The sequence below is a fragment of the Rhamphochromis sp. 'chilingali' genome (assembly GCF_963969265.1).
Source record: "Rhamphochromis sp. 'chilingali' genome assembly, chromosome: 22".
NCBI classification, from domain to species: domain Eukaryota; kingdom Metazoa; phylum Chordata; class Actinopteri; order Cichliformes; family Cichlidae; genus Rhamphochromis; species Rhamphochromis sp. 'chilingali'.
The window spans coordinates 8545075-8566801 of NC_137950.1; the positions used below are offsets into that span (position 1 = coordinate 8545075).

Here is a 21727-nt window from a genome sequence, read left to right on the forward strand (position 1 = left end):
GCAATGTGCATAAAGTTAAAACATTAAAATTCATAAAACAATATTTAAAAAGAGACTTTTGATTCAATTTTATATGAGGGATTATGCAGAAAAATTGAATTGGTCTTTATTACGTATTCAGGTTGTGTGTCATGTTTTTTAAAAAGTACTCTAAGTAATAAATTAACTAATTACTTTTGAAAACAGGTACTTAGTAAAGTAACAGGATTACTTTCTTGGAGAAGTAATTAGTAACCAGTGTTTGTCAAGTTTCTTGAAAATAGAAATTGGTTACTAATTACTGATTACTTCTAAAGTAATCCCATTACTTTACTTATTACTTGAAAAAAGTAATCGGATTACAGTAACGCGTTAAACGTTACTGCCCAATTCTGTTAGTAACTAATTACTATTTTCAAGTAACTTGACCAACACTGGTGGCTACCTTTCCACACGTTGCTAACATGAGCATTCAGTGTTTGTCAGTGAGATTCAGACGCATGTTGTAAATTCTGGCAACAAAAAAACAACATAACAAGATGACAACAGCCCAAATTGCCAGAGACCACAAACCAATGGGTCCATGTTTGTTTAGCCTATTTCACCTTGTCAGATCTGCCCAAAATATAAGCTGCTTTGCCGTCCTTCTGGTCACTAATTGGGGCTGTGATGAACAGAATAAACCAAATCAATAAGACCTGAAAATAGCAGCTGGGATAATAAACTCATCAGGAAAGTGTTTAATGAGGTCAGAGTTCAAGAGAGCTGGTTTTCCACACATTTCTTTACAACAGGATTTCATCTTTTGCAGACAAAGACACCTCCCCCTCCCCCCCCCCCCCCCCCCCCCCACACACACACACACACACACACACACAATACTGGCCCACCATCTTTGTTCACAACCTGTGGGAAAAATAAAAATAACTTCCAACATAAGAGAGAAGAACAGATGACTGTGATTGTAGATAAGAGCAATAAAACCTATTTATTTAATCTTGAGATGATAATAAGTTTTATTTATTATAATAATTGGAGATGTATTTATTTTTTCCGTGACCTATAATAAACTATTTGCATAACTCAATGCCGACCTGAGTGTTTGCTAATGTTACACAAACACCGAGCTGCACAAAGGAAATGCTGGCACAAAACAAGCGCGTGAGGGGCTCCGACTGCGCTGCGGTCAGTGAAAGAGAAAGTTCGCTTTCTGCTCTCGTGAGTCTCAAGAAAATGGCACACTGAAATTAACTGCAGGGGATTTATTCTTTTTTGTGTGTGGCGGTGGGTGGGTGGTTGTTTTACCGGTTCCTCTAGCAAGTATCTATGCGTGACATTACCTGTGTCCTAGCTTTTCATGACATTTTAGCAGACTCGGTCTTGCTTTTGGCATCAGGTGCGCGCTCAGTGCTGACTAAACTTTTAATAATACATCCCAGTCTCACATCGTTGCGCCGAGAAATCCACCCGCTCTTCAAGAAAGAAAAAAGAAGCCGATGCTTTCCTCTTCGTCCATTTGAGCATTGTTTACCGGTGAGACAGCTGACTGTCAGATGTATATGGAAGTAACGTTGGTGACGTCAGGAGCAAAGAGCAGCAGGCAGAGAGCGGAGAGAGAGGAGGGAGGGGGGAGGGAGCGAGACGCAACCTGTGCCAGTGCGCATCTTTTCCAAAACTTGTCCGGAGCTGTCAAAGAGCAGGGAACGGATCCGAACGCGCCATGAGTAACAAATCTTTAAACCTGAACACCAGCCCGCCTCGGGCTGGCGGCACCGTGGACCACGAACTCGTCATCACTTCCACTTTCGGGACGCTCCTCTCCGTTGTCTACATCATCGGGGTCTCGGGGAACGTGTACACGCTGGTGGTGATGTGCCACTCGATCCGGTTCGCCACCTCCATGTATATCTCCATCATCAACCTGGCTCTCGCGGACCTGCTCTACCTCTCCACCATCCCTTTCGTGGTGTCCACCTACTTCCTGAAGGACTGGTACTTCGGAGACGTGGGCTGCCGCATCCTGCTCAGCTTGGACCTTCTCACCATGCACGCCAGCATCTTCACCCTGACCGTAATGTGCACGGAGCGCTATCTGGCCGTCACCAAGCCGCTGGACACGGTCAGGCGCTCTAAGAGTTACCGCAAAGCTCTGGCGTGGGGCGTGTGGCTGCTGTCGCTGGTGCTCACCGTGCCCATGATGGTAATGGTCGCTCAGACAACTAAAAGCACGCCGGACGGGGGTGTGAAGAGGATGTGCGCGCCCACATGGGCTCCACTGGCTTATAAAGTTTACGTAACGGTCCTGTTTGGCACCAGCATCATGGCCCCGGGGCTCATCATCGGGTACCTGTACGTCAAGTTAGCCCGCACTTATTTAGAGTCCCAGCGCAACTCTGTGATCAGCAAAGGCGGCAAAAGGTCACCGAAGCAGAAAGTGCTGATCATGATTTTCACCATCGTGCTGGTGTTCTGGGCGTGCTTCCTGCCTTTCTGGATCTGGCAGCTGCTGCCTCTGTACCACACCAAGCCGCTGAGCCTGGCCTCGCAGACGCACACGTGCATCAACTACCTTGTCGCGAGCCTCACATACAGCAACAGCTGCATCAACCCTTTCCTCTATACGCTGCTCACCAAGAACTACAGGGAGTACCTGAAGAACAGGCACAGGAGCTTCTACAAGTACACGTCGTCGTTTAAGAAGCGGCCGCCCAGCCTCTACTCGTGGGGCAAGTCGGCGTCCTCCAGCAATCAGTTCGAGTTCAACTCCGAGACGCTGGTCATGGGGTCACTGAAGTGAGGTGAAAGCGTCTGGAGCCGGAGCAGCGACAGGTAGGCGCTGCGCTCCTGCAGCTCAGCCTCAGTGGAAGAACTCTTCCTGCGGTGCTGTGTTGCAGTACAAGGCCGCGGCGGTAATTAGAGAAGCTGAAGCACCTCTTAAACGCAGACGTGATTTTAAGAAGCACATTTGAATGTTTAATTTAAGGGTGTTTTAATCTGACATTACATTATTTGTGTTAGAGCAGTTAAATAAAGGGGGCAGTCAGAACTTGTGCTATTGCAGGTTTATCCTCCTACTGACACGCCTACACTACAAACCAGGGACGTCCCGAAATACATTCACATGTAATCAAATTCCCACACAGTAAATAAAAAAAACGAATAACAATAAAAATAATCTGATTAGGGCATAGATTTTTTTGTCCCACCTTCTGCAAAGGTTATGTTTGACTGAGGAAAACATGTAGTGCACCTGTAGGTATGGAATTCCAAAGCCCCACTTTCACTCCATATTAATGATACATACACACGTCTCAATAATATGCACCACTGTAGCAGAATATTAACTTTTAGAAGGACCAGAGGTTTACAAGCTCTATATTAGTTTATGCTGAGCACATGTAAAGTTGGTCGTCATATTTCTTCAAGCTTTTCTTGTTTGAAGTAACTGATATAGATCTTACTGTGTTATTCCTTCATAGAGGTACTGGACTGCTCTAACAAGTATATACTCTCACCACTACTACATCTGACATCCAATATTATATTTGCATATACACAGAGAGAATGTTTGAACTACGTTGGAATGGGAAAACTGATTTTTTTGTTGTTGTTGTTTATTTCTTTTGTTTTTAGTTTATAGCATTGCATCTCACAAACTGGTCAAGGACTTAAACTCATTGCTGCTCAGCTATGATGCTACTCTGCTGCATGCGCTGCAGATAGTGAAAAAAGGATCATAAACAGCTGAGTTAAAGCCATTCTGGTGGGCATACTATGCGATGATCACATTTCTTAATTACCCTCCATTTAAGGATAATAAATGTTTCACATTTGCAGTTTTCTGACAAAAAATAAATAAAAAACAAATTTATAGACATACAATTACAATATGTCAGGTCACTATGAGCTGATTTGATCCATAGCAGGTCTTAAAACCAGGTAAATACAACCTCAGATGAAAAACAAAACATGAAATATTACACTGCATCATATTTTTTTAACCCAAAATGTAGAAACAGTGTGTGGAAAAACTAAGTACACCCTCACCGCTGTCATAGGAATATGACAGCAGCACCTGCCTACTGCAGCAGGCAGGTGCTGCTAATTAAATACACTTGACTTACTGGTCATCAGCAAGTGTGAGTGCCTCTATAAAAGCAGAATTTGGGGCAGTTTGGTGATCTGGAATGTTGAGGTGTGTTAACACAATATCAAGCAGGAAACAAAACACACCAGCAACAATCTTAAAGAAGCAACTGTTGCCCATCTATCTGTGGAAAGTCGAAAACACTCAAGACAGCTGCTAATCTTCAGAGTGGTGGTCCCAGGAAATCCAAAGAACAAAGAGCTACATCTCCAAATCTAAAAGCCTCAGTTAGCATGTTAAATGTTAAAGTTAAAGACGGCACAATATTTTTAAAAAAAAGACTCAATAATTACGGCTTACATGGAAGGATTGTCAGGATAAAGTCTCTTCTTTCTAAAAAGAACATTGCAGCACAGTCCAGGTTTACAAAGTTGTATCTGAACAAACAGCAAGACTTCTAGAACAATGGGGCTTTGGACAGATGAGACCAGAGTGGTGACGTTTGACCATAATTTACAGAACCATGTTTGATAAAAAAGGTGGAGGGGTGATGAGCCTACATCTAAACAGGTGAATTGACCTCGATGTGTTGTGTGACAGCCATAATAAGAGCTGGTCAAATTCTCTGAAAACAAAGGAAGGTGCTTTAGTATTTCCTTTCTTACCTCCTTTAGTAGAAGACACTGGAACATCCCTTATGAGAGTGAAGGAGATAACTTCTTCAAAGTAAGACAGCATCCGACTGTCACAAAAACAGCAGATCAACATAACTGATAAGCGACATGTTTCACATTGTAAAATGCGGCTTTTTTCCAGTTGTAACCCACAGGTGAACGAGGAGTATTGCACTACTCTACTAAAACCTGCTAGATTTGAATTTGTTCCCTTGTGTGAAGCACTTTGTAAAGCGGATTTTAAAAAAGTGTTCTACAAATGAATATAATTACCCACATTAAAACAATCAAGCTGAAGTGGACCTAATTTGTGTTAATTGTGTCCTCATTCTGAGTTGCTGTATTATCAGCTTTTAGAACTTATTAATTGATTTTACTTCAGAGATGCTAAAAACCTTAATAAAGGAAAAATGAAAATAAGGGGATCATCTCTTTAGTGGGGAAAAAAACATCTGATTGGATAGCAGCACGAGTATCTGTTAAAACAGCTATTTAATTTGAGTGTTACTATCATTACTTGTACACAATTATGCAAGCCTACATGAAGAAACACTCTAAGAACACAAATAGAGGAGCGTGTATCTAATGCTAGTTTAAACCATAGACTGTATAAAAAAGATGGCCACAATGACGTCACTCAATTGAGCTAAGCATTTTCATCATCCTTTTTGACTCTAAGGGCAAGATTTATTAACGCACTGCCCCAGCATAAACTGGGTTTTGGTGTAAATTGTAAAAAGTACTGTTGGTATTTACAAAGAGTGACAATCATCCATAGAGCTAATCATGCCCTCACACGCTACTTTGTCCCGTTTTAGTAAATCTGGTCCAAAGTAGAACTGAAAATTAGAAAATTGTTGTATGATCATGTTGCAAGAGGACTTAAAACTACAGATAATATAAGCTAATAGGCAAAGACTTTACTGAAGTCACTCATCAACACAGTTGAGTGTAACTTTAAAAAAATTTTTAAAGAAAATTTAAAAAGAACAGATGGAAGAAACACCCTTCAGTGATTATGTAATGAGTGTTGATGTTGTATAGTTTGTTCACCAGGACCAGCACACCCGTTTAAAATGCCTCAAACATGATAATCGGTTAATGTGAGCAGAATTATTCAGAGTATATAAGCAAGGTACAATTTGTTGTTCCAATAAAACCAGTTTATGTTTAAGATACATAGTCTTATTTTCCTAGTAGGGAGTCATGAATAACTACACGTAACAAATGTTAGGAAGATGCATTTGTTTTGTGTCTGAAAGAAACAAAATATTGTGCAGTATGTCATTTTTTTAAATCACCAAATATCAACATCAAAAATCTTACATTTTCTGACTTCTTCTTATCCCAATCAGAAATGCACCTCCTGCTGGTCATTAGAAAGAATGCAGGTTCAATGAATTTCAAATGCCAGGAACCTTGGTTCATCTTTTATATACAGTTTACTGATTTTAACTGCAGAGCCATCACATTATTAAGCAAACAAGTATGAGCTAAACCCTCTGAGCACTATAATTATCTTTTCCTAAGTCCTTATAAATTCTCCCTTACGTCTTACTTTAAGACGTTCCCCATCACCATCAAGGAAAAACGATTAGCAACAGAGATAATTTTCTGAATATTTAATTGGAATCCTGAATTTTGGCAGGAAATGGAAAAAGAAGAGAAAAAGAAGCACACACATGGCATGTCACTGCCATTGAATTTGCATGCATCCACCTGCGGAGGCAAACACACTTCTGCTGCTGTGGTAAAACCTGAGCCAAAACACCTACTCCTCAGCGTGCTCGCATCCAGGCTTTGTGCGCTCTGTTTACTAGGCTGAACTGTGGCCCACTTACCTGAATGGACAGACAGGACTTCCTTTCATGCTGTAGTGTTTGTGTGGTAATAACACAGTTAATAGCGTAGCACCTGCACCCATTAACAATTACTGCAAAAGTTTTGAGGTTGGAAGGCCTCAGTGGCAAGCATGCTAACAACAGATGCATAAAGTGCCTGTGTTTTATGAAGAGTTCACGGTCTTTAATTAAGACAGCTCTTCACTCTAATCTGGCATGTTGTTTCCAGCTCACGCAGCCTTCAGCTGTAAAGCCACTGTCTTCTTAGATTCATAAGAAGCATGGAAAAAAAGACTGTTACAGACCGAGAGTGGTGGAAATATTACGCACGTCTAGGCAGTAAAAGAAAAATGTCATTAGTGACAGATTTCCTGTCATTCTAAAACATATCTGAATATCTAGAAGTGTGACATTTTGCAAATCATGTCCCAGGTGGGACTGGGCACTTTGGTACACTGACCTTTTTGTGTTTGCATGTCAAATTGTCCAAACTCATGCATAAATTCATTACAGCTACATCGTGCCGCATCACAGATATGGAAATCCCCCACCCTTTCTTTCTTTTTCTTCCTTTCTCCACATATTGACTGACAAAACTTTGCAGAAGTTTGAAAATTCTGGATAAGACCAGGTCTGTGTGGGATTTAGCAGCTTAAATCTGCATACATTCGAGCTGAGAAGTTTAGCTTGGATTTGTAGATTTCTTCTAAGCGTTAGCTTGAGAGCCACTTTTGGGTTTCCTGTAAAAATGTAATACGTTAATCCCAAAAGATAAATTAGAACAATGGACGTTAAAGGTCTTGAAGAAATTTGTGCCATTTGATCCTGTTTAGTTTCAGCAGAGGTGCAAGCACACTTTTTTTTTAGTGTGTAATTGTTTTTTTTATCTTACATCTTAGCAGACAAGCATCAGCAGTAAGGTGTTACGGCTGTGGCCATAAGAACACTGTGTGGGCTGTTTGTTCTGTGTCTCTTTACTGTGTTTAAGACTCTTTACAGGTCCCTCCCCTAATGAAGAGTAGTGAGCAGCTGATTGGACCATGGAACAGGTGACCACATTCAAAAAGCCGCTCTGACAGCTCCAGGGAGAGAGAGAGAGAGAGAGAGAGAGAGAGAGAGAGAGAGTGTGGAACGAGCGAGTAGCCTGACAGCCGTCGCAGTCCTGACCCTGGTTTTCCCAGCCTGTGTTTATCTTGTGTATTTGTGGGAGTGTGAATTGTAAAAGCCGCTCCTAGTGCATTAGCTGAGAGCTTAGGCACTCGTGGGCTGAAGCGGAAGGGGTGAGCTGCCTTTTCTTTTGGAATCGTTTTCTCCTGTTTTCTTGGTCAGGGAGCGAGGGATAGCTCTGTCATTTGTTTGTTCTTTTTTCTTTCTTAGGGTTTAGTTAGTCTTTTCTGGTGGGACTTAGTTGGTTTTGTTTATTATTTTGGCCTGGGCTCACCCTGGAGCTATGCTTCTTGTCCTTAAATAAAATCACTTTTTTTTACTCACAACTGGTTTGGATGTTTGGCTTGGGAACCAGGGCGGGGATTTGTCTCTCTCTCCTCCAACCTTATGTGCGTCCCTACCCGCCTAGACTAGGGGCGTAACATAAGGTATCCAAAATTCCTATAAACAAAGCCATAATTCAGTGTCTAACCTCCATGTAAAGCTCAGCAGGTTTTTGAGTTTGTGAATGAAGGAAAAAAGGGAGAAAAACCTTCCTAAAGCACACAGTGCTAAATTCTTTCTTTACTGTAACGTGGTACAGATAATACTGCTGTCTGTGTCTGCAGAATATTACATTACATTAAACATTACAGTAACTTCCAGCGGTTTACAGCTCTGTGTGAACTGTTTATATTGGCGGCTGTTTCCCTGCATTTCATTAAAGTGGAATTTAGACAGATCACTAGAGTCTGAGTCCTGTTTAAGCCTTGCAGAGACTATCTAATGGCGCCAGTTGGCACAAGCCAATGATAACACCTGAAATAATCAGTCACATCTAGACTATTAATTACACAACCCATATCATGATAAAACACTGATGAGGGCAATATGTTCTACAGAGAGTCTGTTCTTTGTTTAAATTACCTTAAATAGGCCTCAACTGATCCTGCATCAATGCCTACAGCTGTCAAAGCCTTAAAAATAATACTTGGCACAGTCTGCACCCTACATTTATTTGCAGTCCAAATCAATTACACCCACTCCTGCAGAAATTTATCCTGACATGCATGATAATAGTTATTACTAAGTAGAAGTATTTACTGTGTTATTGTCGGGCAAGGCCAGACGGGTCATTTACAATCAACTATTGGCTCAATTCCTTTCCCACACAGTATCAACAACTAAAATAAATCACATTTAGAAGCAGTGTCCTTGATATTTAAAGAGATCCGAAGGCAGTGTTTGTTTTTCCAGTCTGTTCAAACCAACAGGAAAGATATAAGGAAATGAAAAAACTGTGTGTGTCTGCTTTAATATAGGCTAGTACAACCTTAACGTAATCAGCTAGCAAGTGATCACAGTATGTCACTTTAGAGGGAAAAAAGCTGACATCAATTCAATTCAGTTTTATTCATAATCAATCATGAATAATCAATTCATAATTGTCTGATCAAATTTACATTCCAACCACAGCAAAGCCTCCCAACCTGCAGTACAAGGACAACGCAATTTCATATCTGTTTTTTTGTTTTGTTTTTAAATAAAGCTTTGGCATCTTTCAGCATCATTAGCCAGAAAAGTACGAGTTGGAAGATTCTTTTGCAAAAATTTGTCTTAGAAGTTTGTGAAGTGTGCCGAATTAGTTTGCTAGCTAAAGCTGATTACGCGGAAGCAGCTACAATATATATATTTGACCATTTCATTTATGTTTATATTTATTAACAGTTCCATGTGGAAATGTCACCACAACAGTAATAGATGAAGAGTACAGTGACTGGAACCATTATTTATAAGGGTAGAGGTGATTAATGGCTTCTTTATTAGTAAATTCATACGTGGCCATCTTTATCAGATCAGTTATAAACTATGAACAAGGCGCTGCCATTTACAGGTGTGTGACCCTGTCACATCAGAGCATAAATATATATAAATATGCAATGTATATATATGTGCTACTGCACAGTGACCCAACACCATGCTCATTTCAAATAAACTCCCACACAGCCCTGCACAGCATAGAAAGACTTACCTCTGTTCTTTATATCACCAGTGAATGTGCTAACAGCTGTGCAGCAAGGTGAGAAAAGTGTGAGAAAAAATGTTTCAGTCACAGCTTTTGAATATGTGTGCTCACTAATGATACATTATAAATGTATACTTACATTTTTGAGAACCAGTGTGCAACTGGCACGTCTTTCTGTAGCACAAAAGTTGCAATTGTTAGCAACAAACTAACAGGGAAGCATCACCTCACTTCAGTTTTTCATGACCTTTACGAGCATTCTTCATTTACCATTCATCTATTCATTTATTCTGCTTTATCGTGCAGGTATTTTTAATTTAAAACTAAAAATCTGTGATAGTCCAATGTGCAACGTACACAACCAACAACACCCAAACAAAATTAGTTTGGGGTTTTTCAGAATTTATCTACACAGCCTGATATTTTCAGTAGGAGCTGGAACAGAAACAAAAAGAGCTAAAAAAGAAAGCGAATATTGGACATGCATCAGACTGTTGCACACAAAGAGAAGTTTACTAGCATATTTATGTTAATGAGTCAACTATATACAAGTGAACCTAGTGCCTAAAAATGAATGCTTTTAGTGTAGGCGATTTATAAAACGTTTACTTTCAAATGCCAAAAAATGCAGAATTGCACAGCTGATTTTAAATATACGCTAAAAGATTGTCCTAGTGTGTTGACATTAACAGAAGTAAACAGCTGTTTGCATTTATTAAGTGTAAAAAAACCTGCTGTTATTTTAAATGACATGAAGAGCCGTTTTTTTGTTTTGCTTTTTTTTTTTTTTTAATGGAAAATGACACCACGTAATAATATTTTGACTTTCTCTTTCTTTCTTTCTTTGATGGCTGGCTGACATTTTGTTTCTGATTCTACCTTTAAAAGAAAAAAAAAAGAAAAAGCCCCAAACACATGAACGCATTAACATTTAAAATCACATCAGAGCATAAAAACTGAAATGGGTGTTGACATATAAAATAAACACAAAATTATGGATCCTAAAATCAAAAAACTCCAGAATCGATAAAGAAAAAATGAGAATGGAAACGGTGGGTGGTTCGGTGCAGCTGTGTGAAAAATAAGAAAGGCGAGGATGATGACTTCCCAACCACATGATAGTCTCAGATCAATCAAGAGATTCCTCAAGTGGCTGGCTCACAAAGGAAGGGCGGATAAGACTCTAGTAGCAATCAGCAGGAGCAGAGACGGGTATAACACTGGTTAATTGAATTTAAAAAGTAGTAATACATAAAGGTTTAATATTCCAGGCTGCTGGTTTTAAAATAGAAAAGTACAGAGAAGCATGACTAACAAAACCAGGCAAACTTTTGATGTCATTTTATTTCAAAACATCCTCAAGACTGCACAGAAGCATAAGGTAGGAAAAAGCAAACGAACAGGACAGAGAGACGGTTCTTCTTAGAAGAAAATACCTCAACGGGTCATAGGACGGGGTATGAGTGGTACTTGGTGATGAAACGTTGATTATTCAGTTGGCAGTTCATAAGTTTCAGATCTCTTCTTCAGGGAATCAGCAGCTCTCTTAAAATAATAAACAGAAAGGCAGAAAACAATCCTGCTTTGGCAGAAAGCCTGCAGGGGAACTGAAAAACCCTTAAAACCAGCGATTAAGATGGTGCAGGAAAAAAAGACATTTCTGTAGAAAACAGGATAAAAACACAAGGGTGCGTAACAAACAGGAAAGCACAGAGGGAGACCACATGTGGCTCTTTTTTCCCCCTGCTGCACCATCAGCAAGTCAATACTTGAAAAATAAACGGAGAAAACTGAAGATATTGACCGAGCAGCTACAGAATACCAATGTAAAAATCCATGTAAAAGCTCTTTTTCCTTCCCCTTGTTCTTAATTCCTGCCTATTCTGCCTCTTTGTTGCAGGGTCTATCGGAACCAGTGGGCAGTGCCGTCATCCATCATCCGTGGTTGCCTCATGGCAGGGCAGGGTCAGAGATGGCGTGTGCAGGGTCGCAGGTGAAGGACACAGTGATGGCGTAGCGTGTCCCCCACATTACCTTCTCCACGCGGTGGAGGTTCTCTGAGCCAGAAGAGAAGAAAGAAACTCTCCCTAAGGGTGGGGACAAAAGGAACAAGAGGAACTCTTTAGGAGAGAGGAAATGTAAAAGCTGTTCAATATTTACCGATTCAGATCCAACACACACACAGCTGGTGTTACCATGTGTTGAACAAGGCTTTTAAAGTCAGAGAAAACCTCTATTAATCTCATGGTCGGTTGTTACATCAGAGGTATTGGCAAGGCAGAGTTACGGCACTTGACGAATAGAAATCTTGAAGCGAAATCTATTGGAGAATGCTGTAAACCCAACTATAGAAGCTGCCAACCATACCTCTTTTACGAGATGCGATCACAAAGTTCTGGGATTACACTTCTACAAATCAAAAACAGCATTAGATTTAAATGTAGACGATCTGTCCTTCAAGGGCATCTTCTCGTATATCTCTGGACTAATTTAAGTGCCTCTGTGCGCACGCTGGATCCTCCGCTGTGTCAAAATGACGATCAACTTGAATTAAATCATAGGTGTCAAACTCTGGCCCGCAGCCTAATTACATTTGGCCCGCGAAGCCATACCAAATTACTATTAGAGCTGGCCTACTGGTATTATACAGCTAATATATATATTGTTTAGTATTAAGCTTTGCTTGTTCCATATTCAGTTTTTCAGCAAAACGTGTTTTGAGTCCATAAGAAAAGATTAATTCTTATATCTGGAGGAATAAATATATTTCAATAAATATTAACGTTAGCCCGCGACATTGTTCCAGTTTTGAATTTTGGCCCACTGTGTATTTGAGTTTGACACCCCTGAATTAAATTGTATGAAAGTGGGGGAAGTTGCAGGAAGATAAATCTGGCGGTGAGGCAGATGGTGAGAAACGATTATGCTGTCGTGGCCACAAACCTGTAGCATTTTTCATGAGCCGTGGGGGCTCACAGACACACACGGCAGTGCAGGTCATTCCAGCTCAATATTCTCTCACAGATACTTCATAGCTATAAAGGAGAACTCTGCGCTGACAGCTCAAGCCCCGCCCACCCCCAAACCCCCCCAGCAGGTATGCTCCTGTTTATAAAACTTAGGTGATGTGCTGTGCTGGAAACTGGACATTTCAACAAGAGAACGAGAGGGGAAAAGAACATGTAGTCCCTGTATCATAATTCAATACAACAATGATCCTCTTCAAGAAAGTGTTTTCAGTTTGACACAAGCTGAGGTTTGCTCTCTGTGCACACTTGAGTCGCTGAACTTGGATCATGGTGAAATCACAGAACGCACAATGTCGTTTCCAGGGATTTAAATCAGCAGCACTGGCAGCTGTTCAAAGGTGTATGAGAAGATGACTTTAAAGTCAAACTAATATATAACAAAAAATGTTACATTTTTTAATTATGATCACATCTCATCTCAACAGTCAACCTAGGAAACATATAAATGAGTTGACTGGTTTAAACCGTCATAGTAAAGATGATGATGGTACGTCTGCTTGTTTCTAATGGCTGATCATTCACATGATTAGCATATTAACATTCATTACAGAGCAATGCAGGGTAAGAGAAGTGATTGTATCAGAAATCTGGGTAGAGGTGTAGATGAAACTTGGGGCATGTGTACTAGAAATAAATCTGTGGGGAAAAAAGATTTTTAAAACCTCTTTCTGGTGAAAAGTCAGCAAACTTTTTAAATGATTCTTATGAGATTTAACTGGCTGCAAACATTCAGTTTTTATGAATTACTGATCATTTATATAAAGTTATGGCCTCCGTAACCTTCCTTCAGATATGTATCTGGTCTTAACCCAAAATAAATGCCTAAAGGGAGTATCAAGTCGTCAAGACGTCAAGAAAGGTTGAAAACAGAGCGAGGACGCAGCTAGCGAAGCTTGGTATACACACCAGAGGCAGCATATGCAGTTATTCTGGTTAAACACTCATTAGTTTAACAAAGTTGTTCTCAAACTGTGGGGGTGGGACAGAAAAACGTCAGTTTGGGCTTGGGTGACCAGGCTAAAAACCCCGAGTCTGTATTGAATGAATATGATAAAAAATTAAATTGCTGATACTTTCGTGCATACTGAAATTTTCTTTTATATTGTTGATTTATAAAAAATGTTTAAAATATGAGGCGTGTGAACTATTATTGACTTCTAAAGTGGGACATAGTGGAAGTAGTTTGCAAACGATTGGTTTAACCTGTTCACTGAGAACACAGTCGTCCCTGGCAGAGCCCGACCAGAGATTTTTAACACTGATATTTGGTGATTTTAAAATCTGGCATTCTGAAATAAACGCTGATCGTTTTAATAAATTCCAATATTGATATTTCGGCAAAATGTTAATATCAGCCAATAATATCAACTCGCTGGTAAAATGGTAAGGGTCTCGAGACAACTCCAACTCTAACACCATACCAACACCATAGAAGCAGAAGTTTAATTGACTTGATGATAGCTTACTAAACAGCTATGCTGTTCATAGAGAAACTGCTATAACATCCAATTTGAAAGTGTTGGTATGCACTTTTTAAAAATTATTGTTATTATTTTAACCTTTCGACAGATTATACCTTGCTTATTAACCATGTTTCCAGGTTTAGCCTAATATAGCTTATAAGCTTTAAAACAGTTCAAACACTCCCCCTAAAACTCTCACTACAATCACAAAAGCTGGATGTTTATTATGCAAAGCAAGGTAAACCATGTCCTCCCTCTGTCTGGTTGTAATATTTTCCTTTCATTTGCAAAAAGAAAGTAAATAAGGTGAAGCTATTATTTATTTATTTTTTTTTAAAAAGTATTTGCAATGATGGTGGAGTCAAAAACCATTGATAAGGGAAGCGAACACAAAGACAAGCAGTTGGGAGCAATTTACTTATTCTAGGGTTTCATTTTTTGGACTGAAATGCATTTCCTTTGACTGAAAAGGTTTTTTTTCATTAAATAAACAAACAGTCTGAGTCTGGTGAGGTTTCCTCAGGATAAATTTTCTTCACTTATCAGAAGCTCTGCGTCACCAGGTCATCTCATGAACTACTACCAGTTACTAGCCAGTGTTGTTTTACCTGTGCTCTGTGTTAGATAAGACATTTCCATTCAGTTTGGAAAGTTTAAGCAGCAAGCCCACAGTTGTAGATTTTTATTCAGAATTCTTTCAGACTCTTGGTTTGCTAATAAACTTACAGTGTCTCAAACCTTTTGAAGAGAATATCTCATTATCTTATGCCATGAATAAACAGCTGGAATCACTGAGCCAAAGAATCTCAATCAGATTGGAGACCGGACTGTGACTGGGCCACTTCAAAACCAACAGTTTGTCATTTAGAGCCATTCAGAGATGGCCTTGCTGCTGTGTCTCAGATCATTGTCCCGCTGCACAACCCAATTTTGCTTCAGTTGAAGGGTACAAGCTGATAGCTGGACATTATCTTTCAGGGTTTTCTGGTAGAAATCAGGTTCAGTCAGTTACAGCAAGTCATCCAGGTCCTGAAGAAGCAAAGCAGCCACATAACTTCCACCACCATGTTTGACTGTTGGTATGATCCTTTTAGTTAGTTTTACACCAGATGGAACGGGACTCAAACCTTCCAATGATGTTTTGTGGCAAATGTGAGACTGTTTTCCGTTTGGTCAACAGTGGGTTTCTCCTTGGATCTCTCACATGGAGGCCATTTTCGCCCAGCCTCTTTCTTACTGTTGAATCACGAACTTTGACAAGTTAGCCGTGGAGTTCTTCAGATGTCGTTGTGTGGATAATGGCTCTTTGTGGTTCAGTGGAGTCCCAAAGCCTTAGAAATGGTTTTGTAACTCTTTCCACAGTGATAGATATTACTGACTTTGTTTCTTTTTGTTTTCTTTTTCTTTTAGCCTACTTCACTTCATGCTTTTTTCGACACTAAAATTATCATTTAAAAACTAAATTTTGTATTTACTCTAGGGCAGGAGTGGGCAACTCCAGGCCTCAAGGGCCGGTGTCCTGCAGGTTTTAGATATTACTCTTGGTCAACACACATGAATCAAATGATAAGTTCATTACCAGGCCTCTGGAGAACTTCAAGACATGTTGAGGAGGTAATTTAGCCATTTAAATCAGCTGTGTTGGATCAAGGACACATCTAAAACCTGCAGGGACACCGGCCCTTAAGGCCTGGGGTTGCCCACTCCTGCTCTAGCCTATAAAATACTGATGACCAACGAGTAATGCATTTTTTTAAATGTAACATCAAACATCCACTTCCATTACCTAATAACTACCTTACAATATCAGCCACATCATCTTGTCTGCTAGAGTCTAAATAGTACTTTCTTCATTAAAAGCACAACTAGAAAGGTCTTCATAATAAATGCAACATGCTTATTAGCAGAAAAAAGGCAAAACTGCTACTTCTTAAAAACAGAAAAACTATATGTTGTAATTATTGCTTTACCTGCAGTCTTTCCCAATAGTATTTTAGCACTTTGCGGTGTCATGAAAAGGAGTAAAGCATCAGTACATTTCTGTCATTTAAGGATTTGGGTTTCCACAATAGAAATTTTCCCATGAAACAGAAAACTTTAGAGAAACAATTCCACGTCCTGAGCTTATTCTTGAAGCACCTGGGTCAACAATCACTTCTATGGAGGAAATGTATCCTCCCAAGCTAACCTCTGTTTAGCAGTGCTGTTAAGTGCCACCTCAGCAGTGCTGAGGTGGCACTTAACATTGTCTTCACTAAATGTATAGGGGAAGTTTTGCCTCATGCTACTCATGTGTCATGCCATTAACCCATGAATATTTGCCCATAATCACCAACGGGATGAGCAAGAGTACAGGTCTAACAGTAAACAAGACCCCGAGATACTTAAACTCCTCCACTTGGGGCAGGGTCTTGTCCCTGACCCGGAGTGGGAACTCCACCCTTTTCCAGCTGAGGACCATGGCCTCAGATATGGAGGTGCTGATTCTCATTCCCACCGCTTCACACTCGGCTGCGAACCGTTCCAAGGCGAGCTGGAGGCCATCACCTGATGAAGCCAACAGAACCACATCATCTGCAAAAAGCAGAGATGAGATCCTGAGATCACCGAAGTGAAAGCCTTCCGCCACTTGGCTACGCCTAGAAATTCTGTCCATAAAAATTATGAACAGAATCGGTGACAAAGGGCAGCCCCGGCGGAGCCCATCACCCACCAGGAACGAGTCCGACTTATTGCCGGCTGTGCGGACCAAGCTCTTGCAACCGTATAAGGACTGAATGGCCCGTAGCAATGGGCCAGACACCCCCATTGCTGAATATAATATGTACTTAATAATGTATAGCATTGATATTTTGTAGTACACTGTATGATTTTTTTTAATTCTTTAATTTTATATAATAGAAAAATCCAATGTATATAATTTTAAAGTCAAGTGAAAAAAATAGTTTTTTTTATTATTTCATGGAATTTTCTTTTTTCACAGAAAGGAAGAAAAGTGGTTTGGGAACTAGTTTGCTTCTCTTGTACGTCAACAACTGAGCATCATGTCAGTGTTTGACTGACAGCAGGCTGCGGTCCGGTAGCAGAGCGAGAGAAACTGGGATTAATTTTTGATGGATGGAGTGAGAAAGTAAGGACCACACGCCTCCAACTAGACCTCAGTGAGAGCTGCAGCTTTGTTTACATGGAGTTTAATGCGCTGCAACCAAGCAGCAAACTAGGCATCTAGCCTTCAAACTAATGTTAGCGCACTTTTCCCTGGTGACGTGTGCTTTTTGAAGCAGGAATGTGTGAAACAAGACATGCTCATCTTTTTAGGACAAGAAAGAAAAAGACTTAAGTAGTAAAGCTAAAGTGAGTTATTTTCAATATGTAGATGAAGCAGTGCGTGGGCTCTGTGTTTGGCAGATAGCCGACATAATGTAGTAGTGGTAAGTTCAAGGTTTGGCATCTACCATTGGTTAGTTAAATTAAAAAAAAAGGCAGACCTTTAAATTCCAAGCTTTTATGTATCAGAACACTTGAAATAATCAGATCCTTATTATATCTTAAACATCTGAATCCCACTGAAGTGCGTTTGGTTGATTTTAAACAGGCAGTATAAGCGCTACAACTTGTGCAAAAAATGTACACATTACTTCTAAAAGACACGGGGCTGGGTATCGTCCCTGATTTCTAGAATTGATTTGATTCGATCCACGATTTAAATTCGATTCGATTCGAATCGGGGAAATTTTGTCAAAAATATTATAATTCTGATCATTTATCAGTACTGACACTTGTGAGAGCTGTGTGAGAGCTTCTTATCGTGGTGGAAGCAAAACAGCAAAAGTAAAAGGGAATTCATGACGATGTGTATGTGAAGTGAAATGTGAAGCTTAGATTTGATCTTCTTTTGCTGCTGGTTCAGTCAATTTTGGTTGGAGAGTGATTAAACCTGCAGCTTCAGAATCTAGTGCAAAAAAAGACATAAACACAAAGCGCTGATCCGCCGCTTCAGAATCAGCCCCGGTGGTGTGTCCGTGTACATGCCGTCGGGTGAAAAAGCCGACAGCTCACTGATTCTGATGTGTCGAGTTCGCGCTTTGCGTTTATTTCTTTTTGCAGAATCCGTTCACCTGCTCTCGTTTGCTGTTTTAGTTGTTTGGTGGTTGGTGAAATAGTTTTGTGAGGTTTAACCTGAGATTTTGGGTTTCTGGCAAAATACATTTATATTTAAAAATCGATTCAGGATTTTAATGAATCGATATCGCTTTATTCAAACTAAAACCGATTTTAATCGATAAATCGATTATTGAAACCCACCCTAAAAATACAGTAATAAACTGTTAAAATTTCCACATAAGATTTAATTCTACTAATAGTTTGTAAAATGTTATTTTTTAGGTGATTCTTACTTTGACTGTATTTAGGAAATTCTCCATTATCTGTGGGTATCCAATCATTAGGATCAAAAGTTTGATGCCATATAAGGGCGTGGAAAGTCAAACATTTTCCCTGAATACACGTTTATTTTTTAACATCACGGTGAATCTGCATTTTGGAGTCTCATAAAGTGACTATGTGCACCATGATGAATTTTTTTCTTTTGTTGTGTATTATTCAAATGAACGAATTTGCCTTGAGAACCAAACACGGTTAAACATTCAGAGAAACAACGACCACGTACAAAAATGTCTTCTAGATAAATGTAAACGCCATCAACGGGAAGTGAACAGAAAAAAAAAAAGTATGTCATAACACTTGAGACAGTAGGAGAAAAAACCTGCAGAAACACTGCCGTCTCTCTTGGACCTGCTAATAAGAGGCTTTAAAAAAAAAAAAAAAAAAAGAAGATCCAATTAATACCATCACAGAGGTACTACGATGCGTAATAGTGATCAGCACGAAATACTTCAAGCAACGCCACCAGACTGTTTTTGTCTTTAATAATAAAAAACAGCCACATGCTGCTGATTAGCACTTAATGAGCTCTTGAACTTCACAGACCCAACCGGGATGAGTGCATAATTCTAACAAGATGCTAAACGACGCATGACTCATCCAGTGCCGATAACAAAATCGCCTGCTGGAGCGAAACGCCTCTTTACACTGCCGGCACAGTCACAAGGTGCGCGGCACACTGACACAATGTCCAGTCAATTTATTACTCCCACAGCCTTATAATTAATCAGCTGGGGAAGAATTAAAGAGGGTGTTTGGTGTAACCAGAGATGAAAGGGATAAAAGTAAGATAAAGATAGATCACGCTAAGCTTGAGCAGACAGGACAGAAAAATGTGCTCCCAGATGCAATTACCTGGATTACATTGTGACTGACTTCAATTTAAAACCCTTGAGAAGGCTGAAAGGAGTGTGGTCGCTTTCCATTTGTCACCATGCGTCAGTCTAAAGAGCAGCTTAAGTGGATCCGTTTCACTCTTTTCTTTTAACGATAACTGGATACAGCTTAAGATGGCGAGTGCTGGAAAATGTATATCTGCTAAACATAATCTTATTAGCATTATGACTCTGAGAGTGTTAGCACCGTGAGCTTCAGACAAGAACAGAGCTGCAAAATGTTCTTGTTTTATTCAGTGTGAAATTATTCTGGACATTTTCAGTAGCATTTGGGCGTCTCACCACTGGCTGTCTGTCGGGGTGTGTTAGCTGTGTGATAGACTGACAACCTGTCCAGGCTTCACTTCAGCTCCCATCCAGTGACAGCCAGGATAGGCTTCAACGCACCGCAAACTAAATGGGAAGAAAATGCACGGAACTCTGTCGAGCTCTCAATACATTTATACAGGCTTACACTCGATACTAAAGTCATAAATGATTTCACAAGAATCAAGTACAGATGTCATCCAAAGACGTTTCCCGTCATTTGTAGAACAAGAAGGAGAAAATCCTCTTCAGGCGAGCTCTGACTAGACAAGTGGAGGGTATGCAGCAGGACGCGTGACGCACAATGCACAAACAATTACTGTGAATTCTCTGGTCAGTTAGTTGTGCTATTCTCACATCTCTGCAGTCTTAATCCACACAGACTTTGGATTCCAGAGCTGGGAGGCTAAAAGCTAACTTGCTTTCTCACATCCACCTGTAGAAAACTGTAGGGCAGTGCGGCAGGGATGAAAGCATCTTAACACAAAATCTGTTTGTCATTGAAAAGAAATGAGCATTAGACAGGAGTCTAACAAACAGCTACAGAAATGAGAAGTGTGGGATCCAGCCACTGTCACGTTAATGTTAATCATTCTGTCTGTGATGAAACATGAGGAACCAAATTTTATACAAAATTCAAGGACTCTTTTACTTCTTAATTCTATAAACAATTCTCACTTTAACCAAGTGGCAGCCTCCAGGGATGAAAAATCAACCGAGTGCAGACATGCTAAAAGTCTACAGTTTCTTCAGTTCAGTTCAGTTCAATTCAGCAATAGTTATATATCACCAATTCACAACAACAGTCGCTTTATATTGTAAGATAAAAACCTTACAATAATACAACAATCAAAGACTCGCTATGAACAAGCACTTGGCGACAGTGAAAAGGAAAAACTCCCTTTGAACAGGAAGAAACTTCCGATGAACCCAGGCTCAGGGAAGGGCAGTCATCTGCTGCTGGGAGTGAGGGGAGGAAGACTGGACAAAAGACACACTCTGGTATAGAGCCAGAGATTGATAATAACTAATGATTAAATGCAGAGTGGTGCGTAAACGCACAGTGGATGGAGAAAGTAAAATGTGGGTGAAGAAGAAACGCTTAGTGAAGCTCCCAGCAGCCTACGCCTATTGCAGCATAACAAAGGGAGGATTTAGTGTCGCCCTAACTATAAGCTTTATCGACAAGGAAAGTTTGAAGCCTAATCTTAAACGTACAGAGGGTGTCTGTCTCCCGAATCCAAACTGGCAGCACAGAAGAGGGGCCTGAAAGCTGAAGGCTTTAAATATCCTCGGAACCACAAGTAAGCCAACAGTATGAGAGCGAACTGCTCTACTGGGATGACACGGTACTGTGAGGTCATTAAAATAAGATGAGGTCTGTATATTAAAGACCTTGAATGTTAGGAGAAGGATTTTAAATTAAGTTCCAGTGGCCACTTGAGGCTGCATACAAAAGGAAGTTGATCCCCAAGTGCCCAGCTATGGGCATATATGTTTAAACCCTGGCAAAAAAAATGGTTTTAGTGTCCTTTCCCTTTATGGCAGTTGTGTAGTAGGTACATTTAAGTAGCCAGTCGGCGTCACTCTGTGCTTCCTGTGCCTTTAATTAAACTACCTGCAGAATCCTACAACTTCCTGTAACACTGCAAGCTGATCTTCCATATACGGTCATTTCTGACTAACATTGAAGGCATCGTTTCGATCGTATGATTTCGCCCACACACACTAGCAGCGTCTTTAAAACAACACACCTTCTCAGAGTGAGAGATTAATGCACATATTTTCACTCCATACACTGTGTGTGTCTGTACAAGCACAGCGGGCAAGGTCAGAC

At 40.2% G+C, this 21727-nt stretch overlaps 2 protein-coding genes across 2 annotated transcripts in view; one reads left to right on the forward strand and one right to left on the reverse strand.

The window, feature by feature from the left end:
- The first annotated feature begins 1601 nt into the window (after positions 1 to 1601).
- Positions 1602 to 3366, forward strand: LOC308390673 (urotensin-2 receptor). The gene has a single exon (XM_080872908.1). The coding sequence runs from the start codon at positions 1700 to 1702 to the stop codon at positions 2774 to 2776; it is 1077 nt and encodes a 358-aa protein (XP_080729034.1). The 5' UTR covers positions 1602 to 1699; the 3' UTR covers positions 2777 to 3366.
- Positions 3367 to 11079: 7713 nt separating this feature from the next.
- ogfod3 (2-oxoglutarate and iron dependent oxygenase domain containing 3) overlaps positions 11080 to 21727 on the reverse strand; it is a 31440-nt gene continuing 20792 nt past the window's right edge. The window contains exon 9 of the mRNA XM_080873903.1: positions 11080 to 11840. Within this exon, the coding sequence (XP_080730029.1) occupies positions 11704 to 11840 (137 nt within the window). The 3' untranslated portion in view covers positions 11080 to 11703. The remainder of the gene's footprint in view (positions 11841 to 21727) is intronic.